At 39.3% G+C, this 16,673-nt stretch overlaps 1 protein-coding gene across 1 annotated transcript; it reads right to left on the bottom strand.

Moving 5' to 3' along the window:
• Positions 1-9,486: 9,486 nt before the first annotated feature.
• LOC133883996 (uncharacterized) lies at positions 9,487-10,712 on the bottom strand. The gene is made up of 2 exons (XM_062323405.1): positions 10,451-10,712; positions 9,487-10,088 (listed from the first exon to the last, which is right to left on the bottom strand). Exons 1-2 carry the CDS (start codon positions 10,674-10,676, stop codon positions 9,487-9,489), a joined length of 828 nt encoding a protein of 275 aa, XP_062179389.1. The 5' UTR covers positions 10,677-10,712.
• Between the last annotated feature and the right edge of the window lie 5,961 nt (positions 10,713-16,673).

Here is a 16,673-nt window from a genome sequence, read left to right as displayed (position 1 = left end):
AAACTTCTTCTCTAACACATTCTATTTTGCTCTCCATACCATGTGATATGAAATCTTGTACCCAAATCTAGTGCTGATAGTATACATAACTCCAAACGAAGACATACTAGTCTTCTTCACAATCTTTGGGTACATCACATTTGCAACATAATCATCGCTCATATTCTTGTACGTGTGCAGAGGTTGGCTCAAGTTGCAAGTATGCGGCTCAACAATAGACGCTACCCATATTGTGTCACACATTGGCAAGAATCTATGAACTCACCAAGTGCAGCCTTCAACTAAACATTTAACATCGTATGTCTGAGGATTAGATATTACCACCTTAAACTCCCTCTTCTCCGAGAAACAACATCTCTTCACTGCATGCTGCAGATGGACCTTGTTATGAAACATTTGGTATTTGGTCACCACGATGGAATCATACTCCCATGCCGATTCATGTCCATCATTCATCGTCAACTTCTCCAATGCAAAAATTGTCCATTCTTCCGGAATTCATGCACCAGAGTCCACAAATGTGCAGAACTTGTCGTTATCTGCCTCCATCTGATCCACTAGTGCCTCGTCCCGCTCTCCCTGATCAGCACGTATCGCGGCCCTATTTTCTTCCCCGTCGTTAAGTTCTTCTCTTGTAGTATGTATCTCAACTGGTGCACTAGTGTGTAGGGGTACCTCCGAAACCACACTCTCTTGCACCTCCTCAGGGATAATATTTTTACCAACAGCTTCTACAGTGCTAGGTCCAGCTTCTGTCAACGCAACATCGCTTGCTTCTACAAGGATGCAGTGAGAAAAACTTCGTCTCAACTTAGTGACACAAATTGCTGTCACTGCTTCAAACATGTAACCTCTAAGAGCTCTCACTACCAGCCGGTTCCTCGACGTCTAGGAATCAGAACCTGCACCGTCAACCGTTGATGCGTCGGACTAAGTTGCAGCAGATTATACAGTCATCCTAACACTTGGGAATGCCGAACCTCTCCCGAACTATGCAAACATGTGTCTACATACTGGAAGTTACTCAGATACACCCCACTGTCACAATACATGACATACCTAGGGCCGTAAAAAATCCTGAACCCCACTACAGTCGACATACTTGATTCAACAACTATACTATACTAAGTCAGGTTAAATAATTGTAACTAACATACAACAGCTACGACCACAAAAACTATTCTACCTCATCACTTGTATTCTACATAACCATCAAATATCACCTCTAATTTACTCTTTCTGTTCGCACTATACCATTCTAAATGTATTGCTGTAAAAAAACAATTATTGTATTTCTATTCTAAATATTCTACAACTATTAAATATTTATACTACATATTCATAACAATTCAACTTCAAACTAGCCTATATTATCTAACTATTAAAAATCCACAACAATTCAAATGTACAATTCCTTCATCGACGAAAATTATATACATCTAATAATATCCAATTTTCAGAACGCTATTAAATACCTATTTTAATTCTACATTACCATTTTTTTTAAATCAACTATTCCACATTTCCTAACTAACTATACTATATTTTCTAGCTATAGCTAATTCCAAACCATATCTACTCTACTCTACTCTAAATTCCATATCCTTATTTTTTTCTAAATTATGTATTATATTAGATATTTTTCTAATAGTCTCTAACTATTTTCCTACTATTTTCGTAAGTATTCCTAATTTTTCTAATAATTCCTAATTTCAAACTATTTTTCTACTATTTTTCTTAAATCACCTACTATTTTTCTAACTACTACTATTTTTTTCTAATTTTGTAACTACTACTAATTCTTCTGACTACGACTACTTCCTAACTACTCTAAATTTATAACTAATTCTAACTAACTAAAAAAATAGAAAAAAACTTACCGGTGCTGCTGCACGCTGGCCGAAAGCCGCCCGACCTCTCGCTGCCGCTACCCATCGCCAGCAGCCGCCCGTCGCCCGCCTCTACCCACCGCCCGACGCCCCTAACCACCCACCGCGTCCCACCGCATGCCGCCCCGCCGCTACCCGCCTCACGACACCCCGCGTCGCCCGCTCGTTGTCGCTACTCGTCGCTGCCCGCTCTTTGTGTATGGTCACGCGTGGGAGAGGAATCGACGGCCGTGGAATATATAAAGGTCTGCCAGCACTCGGAGTGCCGACATATCTAACGTGACACCAGTTGGTATTCTGCATACCGACAGGTCATGACGTGTCATCTATCGGCATGTGGAATACCGACAAGCTGGTACGCTGCGCAAACATCCTACGCGGTACACCCCTTTAGCTGGGCCCACAACCTGTCGGCTTTCGGAATGCCGATAGGCCCTTGGACCCACTGCCACGTAGGCTATCGGCATACGGAATATGTCCCTTATCGGTATTTCGTGTGCTGACAGGTATCTATTTTTACAATTTTTTAATTTAACTATTATTTTTATAATTTTTAAATAAAATAATATTATTAAATAAAATCCAAGGATAGAACGGAGGAGCAGAACGACGTCGCACAACAATCAGGACCCAGGAACCCGAGCCAGGGGTCAAACCTCTGAGGAACAGCACGCACCCGAGCGTAGTATGGACACCATACCAAGAAGGATGGATGGCTTTACCTCAAAAAAAAAGAAGGATGGATGGCCGGCCAAGGTCTTACGTACCAGGAGCATACCTCCATGGAGCGTGGCCGGTCGGGCAGACATCCATGGAGCGATTTGGTCGTGTCAGTTTCTTCCGCGGCAACGTTTTATTCATAACTTTGTTTTTTTTTCTGCAAAGTAACTTGATACATAAAAGTAGTGGAAAAAGAGTGTTAGCGTGACAAAAAAGAAAAGCATAAAACTCATGTTTTTTCACATGCGTCAATGGCCGGACCGAGCTAGGCCATGTTTGATATGGAATTGGAGTAAAAAGTGATGACGCTATATAGCGTGGCAAACGTAGGCAAGTGTCTCGAAGCGGGCATTGTCTACATGATTTGGTAAAGCCGTGTGCGACGGAGAAGGCACCAATAATCTAACTAGTTTGATGGGACGTGAAATGCACCTTTAATCAAAGTTAAGAACGTGAGATGTCCCTCCATGTTTCTCCTTTCTTTAGTCTGTGTAAATCTACTAGGACGGTAGGTGCGCTACGCCGCGCCCGTCGTGTTTGGCGTGGTGTGTAGAAGCTGCCGTTGATAAGGTGTCTACAGTGAAGTTGGAGGTTGTGGTGCAGTTCGTTGGGCTACTAATTTTTTAAGCGCAGTCAGTTTCATCGTTGAGATTAGGTATGTTTAGTAAGTGATAAGTTGCAGGTTTTAGATCAGGTATGGCGAGTGATTGATGAGTTGGAGGATTTGATGACAGTTTGACGGAATGACATATTTATTTGGTGAAGTGCATTGGCAAGCTTGAGTGCTACCTGTTATAACATCTAAATAACTTTTGGTCTTCAGGTTTAAAAATAGGTGTACAATCATTACATGAGGCATATGTTAGACTTTTGAGAACAATCAGTAGCAATCAAGATCAATCATAATGCATCGGGAATGGATGATTGGGCAGTATAGACAAAATAGAATAGTACATTGATTCATCACGTAATCATAATAAGTATGATATTCTAGCATAAGTTCTGAAGGCAGGCTTCATAGGTTAAATATACCAAGTATGATGTTCTAGCATAAGCACTGAAAAGACGACGGTCTGTTTAACACTGGTGTTCCAGAATGTAACATATCAACAGTATAGTTGAGTCTTGTAGGCAAGAGTGAAACGTTTGCAAAAGATGTGGTTTATTAACAGATGGCAATGGCTTGGTGTAGTGTCATGCGTTGCGACGATTGAGCGGAGAGCGTTTATAGCTGCATTGCCTACATTTTATAGGAGGAAATATTCACAGTTGCAAAATGACATTTTGATCTCTAAGTTTTCCCAACTGCATACATGAGAAGATGAAAATATGTATATTATGAATGTTTTGTTATGAATTGTGTGGTATGGGAAAATATGAATGGTGTGAAGTGATTATTCATTAGAGGTTACCTAGGTTTCCTTTGGTAAGTCATCGAGGATCAGTTTCTTTGTTGTAGAGCGTTTGTTCGGTCTACGTTGATCATTGAAAGAATTTCATTAGAAAGTTGTTTTTTAGCATATGATTATTTGGCGTAATATAAGATCATGGGTGTATGAATTGAATTTGTACCTGCTTGAGCCATCGGGTTTTCCTTGATGATCGTCCTCAGGAGACCGAGTTCGTTTGTGACTTTTCTGTTTATGAAGAGAAAAGTAGAGAAAAATAGAATTGAAGAACAATAAGCATTGAGCTATCATATTTTTGCTCAAGAAATCTTGTATGTGGCCTAATTATGGAGGTCGTTTACCTGTGGGCTAGGCGGTGTCTGCATTGGAGGTGGAATTGATGTCGACGATGTTCCCTGTATCACAGAATTCAATGATTGTGGTAAAGCGGTAAGCAGTATGTAATTTGAAATGTTAGATTTGAGGAGAGGACACAGAACAAACTTTAGGAGCTATTATTTCGATTGCCCGTTGGGAAGATGATTCTGCACCCTGTGCTTGAGTATGAGTTAATATTGACGGACCATCCAGCTGTTTCATCACTGCTACTGCAAAAGCAATAGTATTATTAATATGGTGAATGAAATGAAAATAATGTTCAATAATCAGAAATTAGACATGGTGACAGAGTTGAGTTACATGGGAGAATTGTTGCAGGCTGGATAGTTGCAAACGTGCCAAGATTGACAATGATGTCAACTTGATAAGATGGGTTTGGCCTTTGAAGGGCTGCAGGAGAAAGACTAATCCGCAATTTGAATTCTTTTCCAAAGAGCGCCGCTATCTGTGGTGGAACAACACCTTGTACACCTCCAGTTCATACAATTAGATCATTCGCCGGCATTCCTACTATTTCTTGACCTACGGGACCAAAGAAGACTAATTCAATAGATGATGGATTGGGCTGTGTAGTTGCTGTGTCTGGTTCAATGGCAGTAACAACGATGCGATATCTGTAATCAATACCATAGAGGAAAAAGAATTAAAGTGTGCTAGATCAGTCTATATAAATATAATGTTATAGATAAGAATAAATTTTAGGTAAGACTACCTGGGTTCTCCATCTGTGCTAGGACACTTTATGCCAGTGCATTTGTATTTGTTACCATGAGCCTGGATTGTTTTCTTACATTTTTGGCAGGCAAAATACCACCAGGATTGATTGGGCACCAGATTTTTCAGTTTAACAGTCACAATGTATCTGTTGCCCTGTGACAGAGGAAAGAAAAAATGATTCAGGGCTATTGAAATTGTATAGTAAATGGATTGGTGATATAATGTCTTACATAGATAGTATGTGGGTTTATTAATGTTGATAATTCTGTAACAGTGGTCTCAATTGGTCCAATCTGCGATGGTGCAGGACCATGCCAGATTGGTTGTTGAAGCGTGCTTCCGTAGCTAGACATGAAGAGCATCAATCAAAAAAAGAAGTATATATGAAGGAATTTGATGTTTATACGGAGGCAATGTATTAAACCTGTCATGAAGGGCAACGGCTTCCGGCAGTTCAGGATTTAACTACCATTTGCAAATTATAGATCCTTGAAGTGATAATTTTGCTACATACCAAACATAAAGAGCATTAAGAAAAGTTTGATGGATAGGCATATTGGATTAGACGCTGAGCAAGGAATACCCTGTGTGAATATAGAAAGGTCATATTTACCTTCATGCCATGTACATGTTACAGCAACAAATAGGAAAACCAATGATTTGGTTTTAGCCATTTCCATATATTGCTCATCATTGAAGTCATAGGCATGGTGGTTCCATAATGGAACACGTACAGTTTCTCTAAAGAATATAATTAGAAAAAGGATGAACAAAAGAAAAAAAAATCAAAGACGAATTGCATAGTCGATTGCTAGGTTTGATATATGGATGATTATAGTAGGAAAATGACATAATATTTATTGAGAAGGCACCTCCCATCTGATATGTAAATGTTCCGTAGTGCTTTAACACCATTCTTTGTGTTTTGTTGCATCACATGTGTGCAGCCTTCAAAAATCCCAATAGCATCTGTATTGCACAATGTAATAATAGTAGTAAAAAATCAAGTCAAATAAGTTTGTACTTTGGAAAATAATTCAAAGTATGAAATGACAGGAAAAAGAAGAATCAGAATGATGTTCATGAATAAAATATGAATATGAGGAAATATTGTATCAATCAATACCTGATGAAAATTCCTGCACACCTATTCTTTCACGAAGTTCATTGAATGATGCTATTTTACATGCATACATTGGAAATGTGGGTGGGACAGGGTTTACTTGAGTCACCCTTGTATACTTTGTGAATCGCATCATGTATTCATGATCAATGGGGCAATACATTGTACGGGCAGGTCGTACGTGGAAATATTGGATGTAGTAAACACAGTTTTCTTTTAGAAGAGGTTTAAATTGTTGAACCCAATTTTGTGGGATCTGACCTTCCATGGCAGTTCCCTGTAATATTATTGAGTAACATAGATAAGGCAGCAGTAAAACCCTAAAAATGTATGAGAAGGAAATTTAGTCACCTGTTCATCAAGAAGTACCAGATCAAGTCTTAGGATTTTAGTCAGTTCAGCTTTGTCGACATATTCAGAGAATCGAACTACCCTTGTTCTGACTTGCCATTGATGTGAATCGGTTGTCACTTCTTTGAGAAGTGAATATTGCATTCTACACATATAAAATAGAAACCTAAGCAAAGAACCATAATGTGTTAATCGATAAGTGAAGGATTAAAAAATATGAGTGGATTGATATGTAAACAGGAATGAAGTTAATTCTAACAATAGAAGGTAATACGAATGGAAAAGTCGAAAGGATGCCTAGCTCTTTGAATAGAATCAATAAACAGAGCAAGGTAAAGAAAAGATGAATAGAAGTATTCAAAGAACACTAAATTTAGAGCTGAAAGATATACCAGACAAAGAACCAGAGAAACAGAGAAACAGAAAAAGAACGATCAAATGAAGTTAGAATATAAGAGCAATATATAGGAAACAGGACAACTTGCAGAAGAACTTTGCATATATTGAAGGGTTGCAAAAGCTGTGACAATAATAAAGGTAGGAATTTTGCTGAACAGAAAAAACATCAGGAATGATCAAAAAAGCCCTATCAAAATAAAGCTAGATATATTTAAGGACTTCTTCATAGACAATGTTTTTGGTTGTTGATGTCGGCTCTCCATCATCATCTTCTATTAGCATTCTCAGGCCTTTCCTTGAGCTCAGTCTAGAAATAGCAACATAGAGTTGACCATGGGTAAAGACTGGCTCACGAAGGTAGACCCCAACTGTTCGTAATGTCTGTCTTTGACATTTGTTTATTGTCATAGCGTAGCATACTCTGACTGGGAACTGACGGCGCTGCAATGTGAAAGGCCAATTTGGACTTGTACCATTTAAGACAATGCGAGGTATGCATACTTTGTCACCTATATGATTCCCAGTCATGATCCGACCTTCTAAGACATGATCACCTAGCCTTTCGATGAGTAAACGTGTGCCATTGCATAGGCCAATTGACTGATTAATATTTCTGAGGAGAACAATAGGCACATTAATCTTGAGGCTAAGGTGATGGTGTGGGAAATTATTAATTATAATTGAATTCAAGAACTCAGGTGGGTAAAGCATTTCATAGTCAGAGGGTTGCTCAGATGAATTGGCAATACCGTCGAAGCTGAAATAATCTCGAGCTAGGCCAGGCACTTTTTCTGTCATCAATGCATTAACTTCATCAATAATAGAATTGACTGGACAGACAATGCATCTTTCAGCTAAATATGCAACTGAGAATAGAACAGTTGAAAATCGGCATATATCCATTCAATGATAGCTGGTATTTTAATACCACATGGCCTCAATAGAAGATCATCAGGAATATTTATCCAATTCTTTGTTGTCTCACCATTCCTCATGATGGGTTTTAGTTGGCCTTCACCGACTGCCAGGACCCACTGTGCAAAGGATTCCATCTCAGTTTTTTCTTCTGAAGAAAGGGAAGGATTGGCCAGTCTCATGTTTATGGAGAGGCGTAAGACTTTAACACTGTTCCATAAGTAGGAACCTAATAAAGAAGCTTTGAGCATTTCAGATTTATCCCCCCCTTCAATAACAGGCAGAACCTGCCTAAAGTCACCACCAAGCAATATTGGTTTCCCACCGAATGGCTTCATGCATTATGCATATTTTCTATAGATAATATATCTCGGAACGTCTGATCTACCGCCTCGAAGCAATATTTGTGAGCCATAGGAGTTTCATCTCATATAATCAGAGAGGCTTTTTGTATAAGTGCAGAGAGTATGGAGCCCCTTCCAATGCCACACAAACTACCCTCATGAATATCCAAAGGAATTTTAAACCGTGAATGAGCAGTACGCCCTCCAGGAAGCAGAAGGGAAGCGACACCACATGATGCAACAACAAGAACAATATGTCCATTGGGTCTCAAAGTTGCAAGAATAGCATTCCAAAGGAATGTCTTTCCAGTTCCACCATGGCCAGAGACAAAATAAAGAAATGATTCATTGTGTGAAATAGCATGCATAACAGTATCATAGATGATTTTTTGATCAAAATTCAAAGCAGTTGAGAATTCTTCAGATTCATGATGAAGCTTGACCCTATCATAGCTCATTTCTTCCAGAATCAATTTGTTACCATCGCTACTGTTAGAGTTATCTGTAGGGACAGGAAGATTATAAGATGCTATGGATAGGCCGTTGTTGGAGAACATTTGTGATAATTCCTTTATCAAACTGGATTGCAAAGCATCATCAGAGATGACATAACATGGGTTTTGAAGAGCTAGTTTGAGTTTGTATCCTAGATCATCTGCCATATACTTCCAGTATCTATCAAAGAGAGATCTTACATTGCCAACCTCACAATATACTAATACTGTCATAAACAGGTTCCTAAGCTGGTATGATGTAGCCCAAAGTACTGCCTCATCAAATAAACATGCCCACTCAGTATCATCACCTATCAATCCTCGAGCTTGGCATGCCTCACGATATGTTGGATAAACAATGCCTTGATATGACCTGACATCTTCATAACTCATGGAACCACAAACAACCATCAAAACCGTACGAAGATAAAAAGTTTCATCAGTGCTAGGATGGACATAGCGTAGTCTAGCGATCTTGGTGCCTCTTTTCCTTGCTTTCCACAGGTTATTATTAGCATCCCATGTGTATTTGGAGGGAAAGGCACAATAGGTCAGACTGCGAGCTGTTGGATACCGACGATTTGTAGTGAACCACTCGGTTAACATGCTCTTCTGAGAGACATGGTCATCAATGACTCCTTGCAAGGCCGTGTTTTCATACACAGTAACAAAGTTCATTCCAGGAAGGTGAATACAGAGGCGTTCAACCGGAGGGAATTTACCATGAATTTCAAATCCAAACAACCTCTAAGTGGCTTCACAACAGGATAAATATCTTGATCTTATATATTCTGCTATTTCATCAATGCCTTCACTATTGCCTGTATGTTGATCAGAATAGGGACTGCTTTTCTTAAAAGCAACCTTTGCACAATCAAATCCTTTGTTACAGTACTTGAATAGATACTTCACTAAGTATGACTGATTACATTCTTCGACGTTGATATGAGCCTGGTACTTCTTCAGAACATCAAGATTATGCGGCACAATCCAACGATTATCAAGTTGAATATTGTGTTTCCATACTTTGGCCCCATTATTTCTACGACGATAAATAGGATACCCATCTTGATTAAAGGTAGTCTCAGACTGGAAATCTTTGGGATATCTTTTGGAACATTTACCATCAGTCATACATGGAGAATTTGGATTAGAAGCACCACAAGGACCATGAATCATAAATTCCTGGACTAAAGAAAATCCCAATGGGTCGAGGTTTTGATCAGGCAGTTCAGCAGAGATATAATGATCAACATCAGCAATAGATCGCTCTCGTTCATTGTTACACTGCCACACAAGATTATGAGAATGTGGAAGGCCACGCTTTTGGAATTCATTAGTATGCGCAACTGCAAACATAACAGAGTAAACATAATATCATTTAGATAAATGTCAAGCTAATTTAAGAATAAGAAGAGGTATATAGAACAAACAGGAATACATAATGCAATAATTAGAGTAAACAAACTAACTTGCACGTATAGGGCCGAAGATACGGCCTTCCTTAATATCATCTAGATATTCATGAAGTTTAATGTGGAAGACACGTACTATCATGTTTGATCTATCACATGGTTTCTGTCCTGGCTCAAATCGAATAGCCTCGTTAATCTCAGGCCATTTTGAATTGCAAGTAAATGTGGTGAATTTATTAAGTGGTCCATATACACGGCAAATAGCAATGCAATCATGATAATTCTGCTGCATGTACCTTTTACTACCAATGAAGCTAGAAGGCAACATCTTCTTAATTCCAACATCCTTTCCTGTGGATGCACCATGACATATAGCATGTGAAATTCCTTGATATGTTTCACTTCGAAGGAGGTCCTGATTAAAGAAATGAAAAGAAAGGCGGTTTGCTTCAACACAAGAATAAGCATTGACACCAAATTGTTGGGAAAGCCGACCAGAGCAAATGGCTGGATTAGGCTCATGCTTACGATAATGCATATAATAACAATAGAATTCCATCATAGAAACGGTCTCATGAGACCCAAGAGCTTCTGAATTGACTGCCTTCAACTTGATATTAGTATGAAAACCTTTGTCGCCATACGGAAACAATAGAGGATACTGTAAAGACATGAGCACTGGATGGATTGCAGGAATGTGCTTGAAATGTGAGGATTGAGCTTCGACAACAATATCGAAAGTAGAAGTATTAGCAGAAGAACCACCAAATAATAATCCTGCTAATTCAGAAGTAGTTGGAAGGGAGTATCTATCACCATGGTTTTTTACAGAGCCGATAAGTTTAATAGCAATATCAGGTGCATTAGGAGATATCAGCCTATCTCTTGCCATTCGAAACTTCTTTACCAATGGATTGATCCTATTCAGCATATTAGTAAGCTCAGAAATGATTTGAGGATCAGGTTTATCACCCTCTTCTGCAAAGAATATGTTCAATCTATTGTGCAATTCGTTAACAGTGTCATAGATGTACAACTGTGCATACTCAGGACGACTGCCAACAACTGGGATTAAAGAACCAATACGATGATGAACGACACCATTGATGCGGAAAACATAAGGGCCATTGCCAGTATTGATAGATCTATCAACATCAACTCCAAGAGAAGTGAGGGCAAACAGAGAATTGTACTGACGGATGAGCCGCATAAAAGCATTTGATCGAGGACCACCATTGAAACGAATCAAGTCTTGTAATGGCGGTGGAAAAGGTCTATGTATAGGCAATGATACTCTTCCGGCACGACAACAGTTTGTAAACTATTCGACGTTGACCGATTGAGCTTTGACTCTCAATTCTTTCTTGATACCAGAAAATCGCCGAACAGTTATCGCAAACATAATCGAGTCCACCATAGTAAGAACGATCCTTATATGTCGCTGTAGTACAATAATAGCAAAACATAGGAGCAATGCAAGCAAATATAAAAAGGCTAAACAGGAGGGTCGGAAAAAAAGGGAACCAAACAAAATAATAGGAATAAACAAAACTATACCTTTCAACATATCAACGAATTCCTCAGGAAATGAAAATATGGGATCCATAGATGGCCCCCGAGGAATCGAACCTACAATGTGTCGAATTAAAATGGGGAACTCTAAGCAGAGCCATGTGCAAGGACATAACAGGCATGCACATAGGGCACGAACCTTGCCTTATGGCAGCCTTTTCCTTGTTCAATCGCATTCTCTTCGCACGATTTTCGTTAGACTCAGAACGTGAAACAATAGGATAGAAATGGGAGCCTATAGTTTAGTCAACCAAAGAATAAGAAGTGATAAGAAATAATAAGATCAATGAAAAGGAACCAGTACAAAAGGGGAAAAAGGGTCCTAACGCAGCACGTACGACGGGTTAGTGCAAAAGAAGAGTCTGCAAAAAATGGAAGGGAAAAATTAAATAAAAAAGAACGAAGAAGGCTACCAGATGCAGCCTGGTGCTGGGAACCAGAAGATGGGGACGAAGAATCAAGGCCTTCAGGAACAGCCCTAATTCTCTTAGGAGGCATGCCTCAAAACAACAACGACAGTCAAACAAAAGGGAAAGAATAAATGAATAACAAAGCAGTAACATTTGTAACACATAATACTAAAGAAAGAAAGCAAGCCACTGAGAAGATATAACGCAAGGAATCACAAAGCATAGAAATTAAGGTAAGGTAGAACAAACATACACACACACATGTGTAATGAGTCATGAAGTAATAAAAGATATAATCCAATGTATATACAAAGACATTATATGTAAAGCGAAACATAATAAAATCACTAATACAATGGTCAACAGAAGACAAAACAAGGCAATATAATATGACAAACTCAATAGTTAACTAAACTAAAAAAATTACAAAATGACAGAAGAGTTAACCGAACAAAAAAAATTGAGAATCGCAGGACGCGGAAGATCGTTAGTACTGATTAACCTAAGCCACAGTAGGTACGCTAACATATAATGAGATATGGATTAATAAATTGTCTAATCCAATGTCTAAACAAAGGTAATCTAATGAGGAAAGAGAACTCCACAAGATAAAATAACAAATAATACGATCGGTTAATACGTAATGCAATGTATATAGAAAGGCACTATGTCTAAACTGAAACATAATAAAATTACTAATACAATGATCAATTGAAGACAAAGAAAGGCAATATAATATGAAGGAAGGCAATATAATATCACAAATTGAATAGGTAACTAAACAAAAAAAAAAGCAGATTCGCAGGACATGAAAGAACGGTAGCAGCGATTAACCTAGGCCACAGTAGGGATGATAATATATAATGAGATATGGATTAATAAATTATCTAATCCAATGTCTAAAAAAAGGTAATCTAGTGAACAAAGAGAGCCGCAGAAGACAAAGTAACACATAACAGAGTCGATAATCCAATCAATAAGGAAAGGCAGACCAGACATATCGATATATATATATATATATATATATATATATATATATATATATATATATATATATATATAATGAAGCATGGACTAATAAAATACATAATCCAGTACACACACAAAGGTACAATATCTAAACTAAACCATAATAAAATCGCTAATACAACGATCAAAAAAAGACGAAGCAAGGCAATATAGTATGGAAGAACACATATAATCTCACAAACTCAACAGTTAAGTGAAGAAAAAAGAATGTAGAATCGCAAGATACGAAAGGCTGGTAGCAGATATAAATACCTGTTCCGACTGGCGAAGGAAGTGCCACAGGCTGCTCGAGCGACAATGCAGGCCAGGACCTAATATGGCAAACTCAACAGTTAACTGAACAAAAAAATTACAGAATGGCAGAACATTTAACCGAAAAAAATGCAAAACTGCAGGGCACGGAAGATCGTTAGCACTGATTAACCCAAGCCACAGTAGGCACACTAACATATAATGATATATGAATTAATAAGTTATCCAATGCAATGTCTAAGCAAAGTTAATCTAATGAGGAAACAGAACTGCACAAGACAAAATAACAGATAATAGAATCAGTTAATACATAATTCAATGTATATACAAAGACAGTATATGTAAATCGAAACATAATAAAATTAGTAATACAATGATCAACAGAAGACAAATCAAGACAATACGATATGAAGGAAGGCAATATAATATTACAAACTGAATAGGTAACTGAGGAAAAAAATGTAGAATCACAGGGCACGGAAGACCGGTAGCACTGATTAACCTAGGCCAGAGTACACATGTTAATATGTAATGAGATACGGACTAACAAATTGCCTAATCCAATGACTAAACAAAAGTAATCTAACGAACAAAGAGAGCCGCAGAAGATAAAGTAAGACACAATATCCAGTATATATGTAATGAAGCATGGACTAATAAAATACATAATCCAGTATACACACAAAGACACAATATCTAAGCTAAAACATAATAAAATCGCTAATACAACGATCAACAAAAGACAAAGTAAGGCAATATAGTATGAAAGAACGCAATATAATATGACAAACTCGGCAGGTAAGTGAAGAAAAAAATACAGAATCGCAAGATACGAAATGCTGGTAGCAGATATAAATACCTGTTCTGACTGACGAAGACAGCGGCAGAGGCTCGTCGAGCGACAATGCAGGCCAGGATCTAAGACAGGGCCAGGGGCCTCTCGATTGAGAATGAAGCCACAATACGGGTATGTTTAAACCTTACAAAGAGGAACAAATATATAGCATGAGGAACATAAGCATAGGAATACGAAATGAAGATCAAAAGAAAGGAACCAAAATCAAAGGCAGACAAATATATCACAAAAGAAAAGGCAAACCAACGCAAACCGAATTCGGGAAATGAAATGTGTAGGCTAAAGAAGCAAGGGAAAAGCACATTAAGACGAAAATGCGAATACGACAAACTAATTCAACAAAACCAACAAGGAGCAAGGACCGAACAGCGTGGAGGCTAAAGAGTAGGAACGCTTAGAACAGTAGATCGGGAAAGAAAAGCATGACGCCGCGGAAACCCCAAGGACAGGTAGGCAGATCTTACCGAGGAAGAAAGGGAAATAACTGAAGGGAGCAGACGGTGGAGTGGGCAGCAAGGGGAAAAGGAGAACGATGCACAAGGAGACAGACGCAAGTACGGTGGCCTCCTCTAACGCGGCTGGAGGGACGGACGCTAATGGAGCCGAGGAACCGATGCCCGTTTTCTTTAACGTGTGCGCCATGCGGCGGCGAGGCAAGAGACGATCGGCGAATGACGATGCAGTCGAGGAACCGATGACCATTTTCTTTAACACGAGCACCACGCGCCGGCGAGCCAAGAGACGACGATACCGCCGAGGAAACAGCAGGCTCGTTTTCTTGATAGCTTCGTCTAACGGCGGACGCAGGAGACGCCTGAGGCCCGTTTTGCTCAACGGAAGCCGATCGCTGCGCGTACGGGTTGCGTAGCCCTCGCTGCCTCCAATGCGTGAGGTGCGTACGACGCGATGCGCCCATGGACGCTGGCAAGGCGACCTGCACGCGGCACCCTGGGAGCGCCCGACGACGAACGATGACCGGTATGCGGCGCGACGTAATTAGCGAACAGGGCGCTGAGGCACTGAGAAGGCTCAGAATCCTTCCGCGATATGGATTTGTATATGTCTCCGAGCTATAATAAGAAACTGCGCTCGAGACAGTGAAGGAAACCCCAAGGGTTCTAAACAGTGAAGGAAACCCGAGGGTTCTAACATGACGGTTCACATTTTTACTAACTCAGTTCTTAAATAGATATAGTCCAAATACGTATAGTTAAAATTTTAAAAAATTAACCATTAACATATACAAACCTATTAGATTTTAACATATAAAAATAGTGCTAATGAATTTATCATGAAAAATAATTTCACATCATTAAAGTTTTATCAACTTTTACCAAGCGATAGCTATAAAAAAATAATAATCATACACATTTGTTGAATACCATATTAATACATAAAAGACAAATAAAAAAGAATAGAGGTAGTATTAAAAACTTCTCGTATTTACCGTACTTGTCATATAATCAGTAGTAAGTATGCAAGATTACAAAAGACAAAATTGATTCTGTGACACTAAAAGATACCAAGTTTAGAATTATACAACCAAACTAACCCAGTACACATGGTATCGTTTAGAAATGTACCACTCTGTCACGTTTTCCATCCGTACTGCCGTTTCTCCGTCATCCTATCGTCTTCTTCGCGTGTGATAGGCGCCTCTCTTCCTCCTCTATCCTGCCTGATGTCACTGCTAGCTGCAGCTGGGGCATGCCAAGGTCACCTCGACGCCACCCTGAAGGCTCCTCTCGATACCGCCACCATGGCCTCTTCACAACACTCTCCTTCTCACATCCCTGTCGCCCCACACATGCCCGTCCATTTGGATTGCTGTTTTCTTCTCCCAAATCATGAGTTCGATTTGGGCGGGGAGGAGTTCAATTCGACGCAGATTTGGAATGTGCTGTGTTTTTTGCTTCTCTCGTGTGATTTAGGGTTTTCTAATTCGCGTTTTTTGTTGATTCAGTGCAAATCAGTAGCGTGGCGGGGAGGAGGGTTGCACAAAAGGTGAGTTTTCCCCCAAATCCGTCTGAATGTGCTGTGTTTTTCGCTTGTCACACATATTTAACTATTCGGAATACGTATGATCCAGTGCTCGCTTGTAGCAGCTCGTGGATTCTTCTGAGTGTGCACATATTTGGTTCTCTTGCATGCGATTTTTTCTCCCCAATCTTATGACCTAGGGTTTCCTGATTCGTGATTTTGCATAGATCCATTGCAAATCAGTTGTGCAAGGTGCAAGGGGGGGGGGGGGGGGTTGAGGATTGCACAGCAAGGTCAGGTTCTCCTCAAAATTCGTTCTACATTTTCTCTTTTGTCACATATAATTTTTGCTCGGGGAATCTGTCTGATCCAGTGCAAATTGTTGATAGCCTCACATGCATGCCTCTAAATGTGCATATT

Source organism: Phragmites australis, chromosome 11, assembly GCF_958298935.1.
Source record: "Phragmites australis chromosome 11, lpPhrAust1.1, whole genome shotgun sequence".
NCBI classification, from domain to species: domain Eukaryota; kingdom Viridiplantae; phylum Streptophyta; class Magnoliopsida; order Poales; family Poaceae; genus Phragmites; species Phragmites australis.
The sequence above is the reverse complement of the archived record's forward strand: the minus strand, read 5'-3'. Positions and strand labels throughout refer to the sequence as shown.

Excerpts from the sequence above, each read along its gene's own strand:
- LOC133883996 (XM_062323405.1), bottom strand. The coding sequence starts at position 10,676 with ATGAGCCTAATCCAGCCATTTGCTCTGGTCGGCTTTCCCAACAATTTG. Across the intron at positions 10,089-10,450 it reads AGCTTCATTGGTAGTAAAAG|TTGCGCATACTAATGAATTC; the intron begins GTACATGCAGCA and ends TTATGTTTGCAG.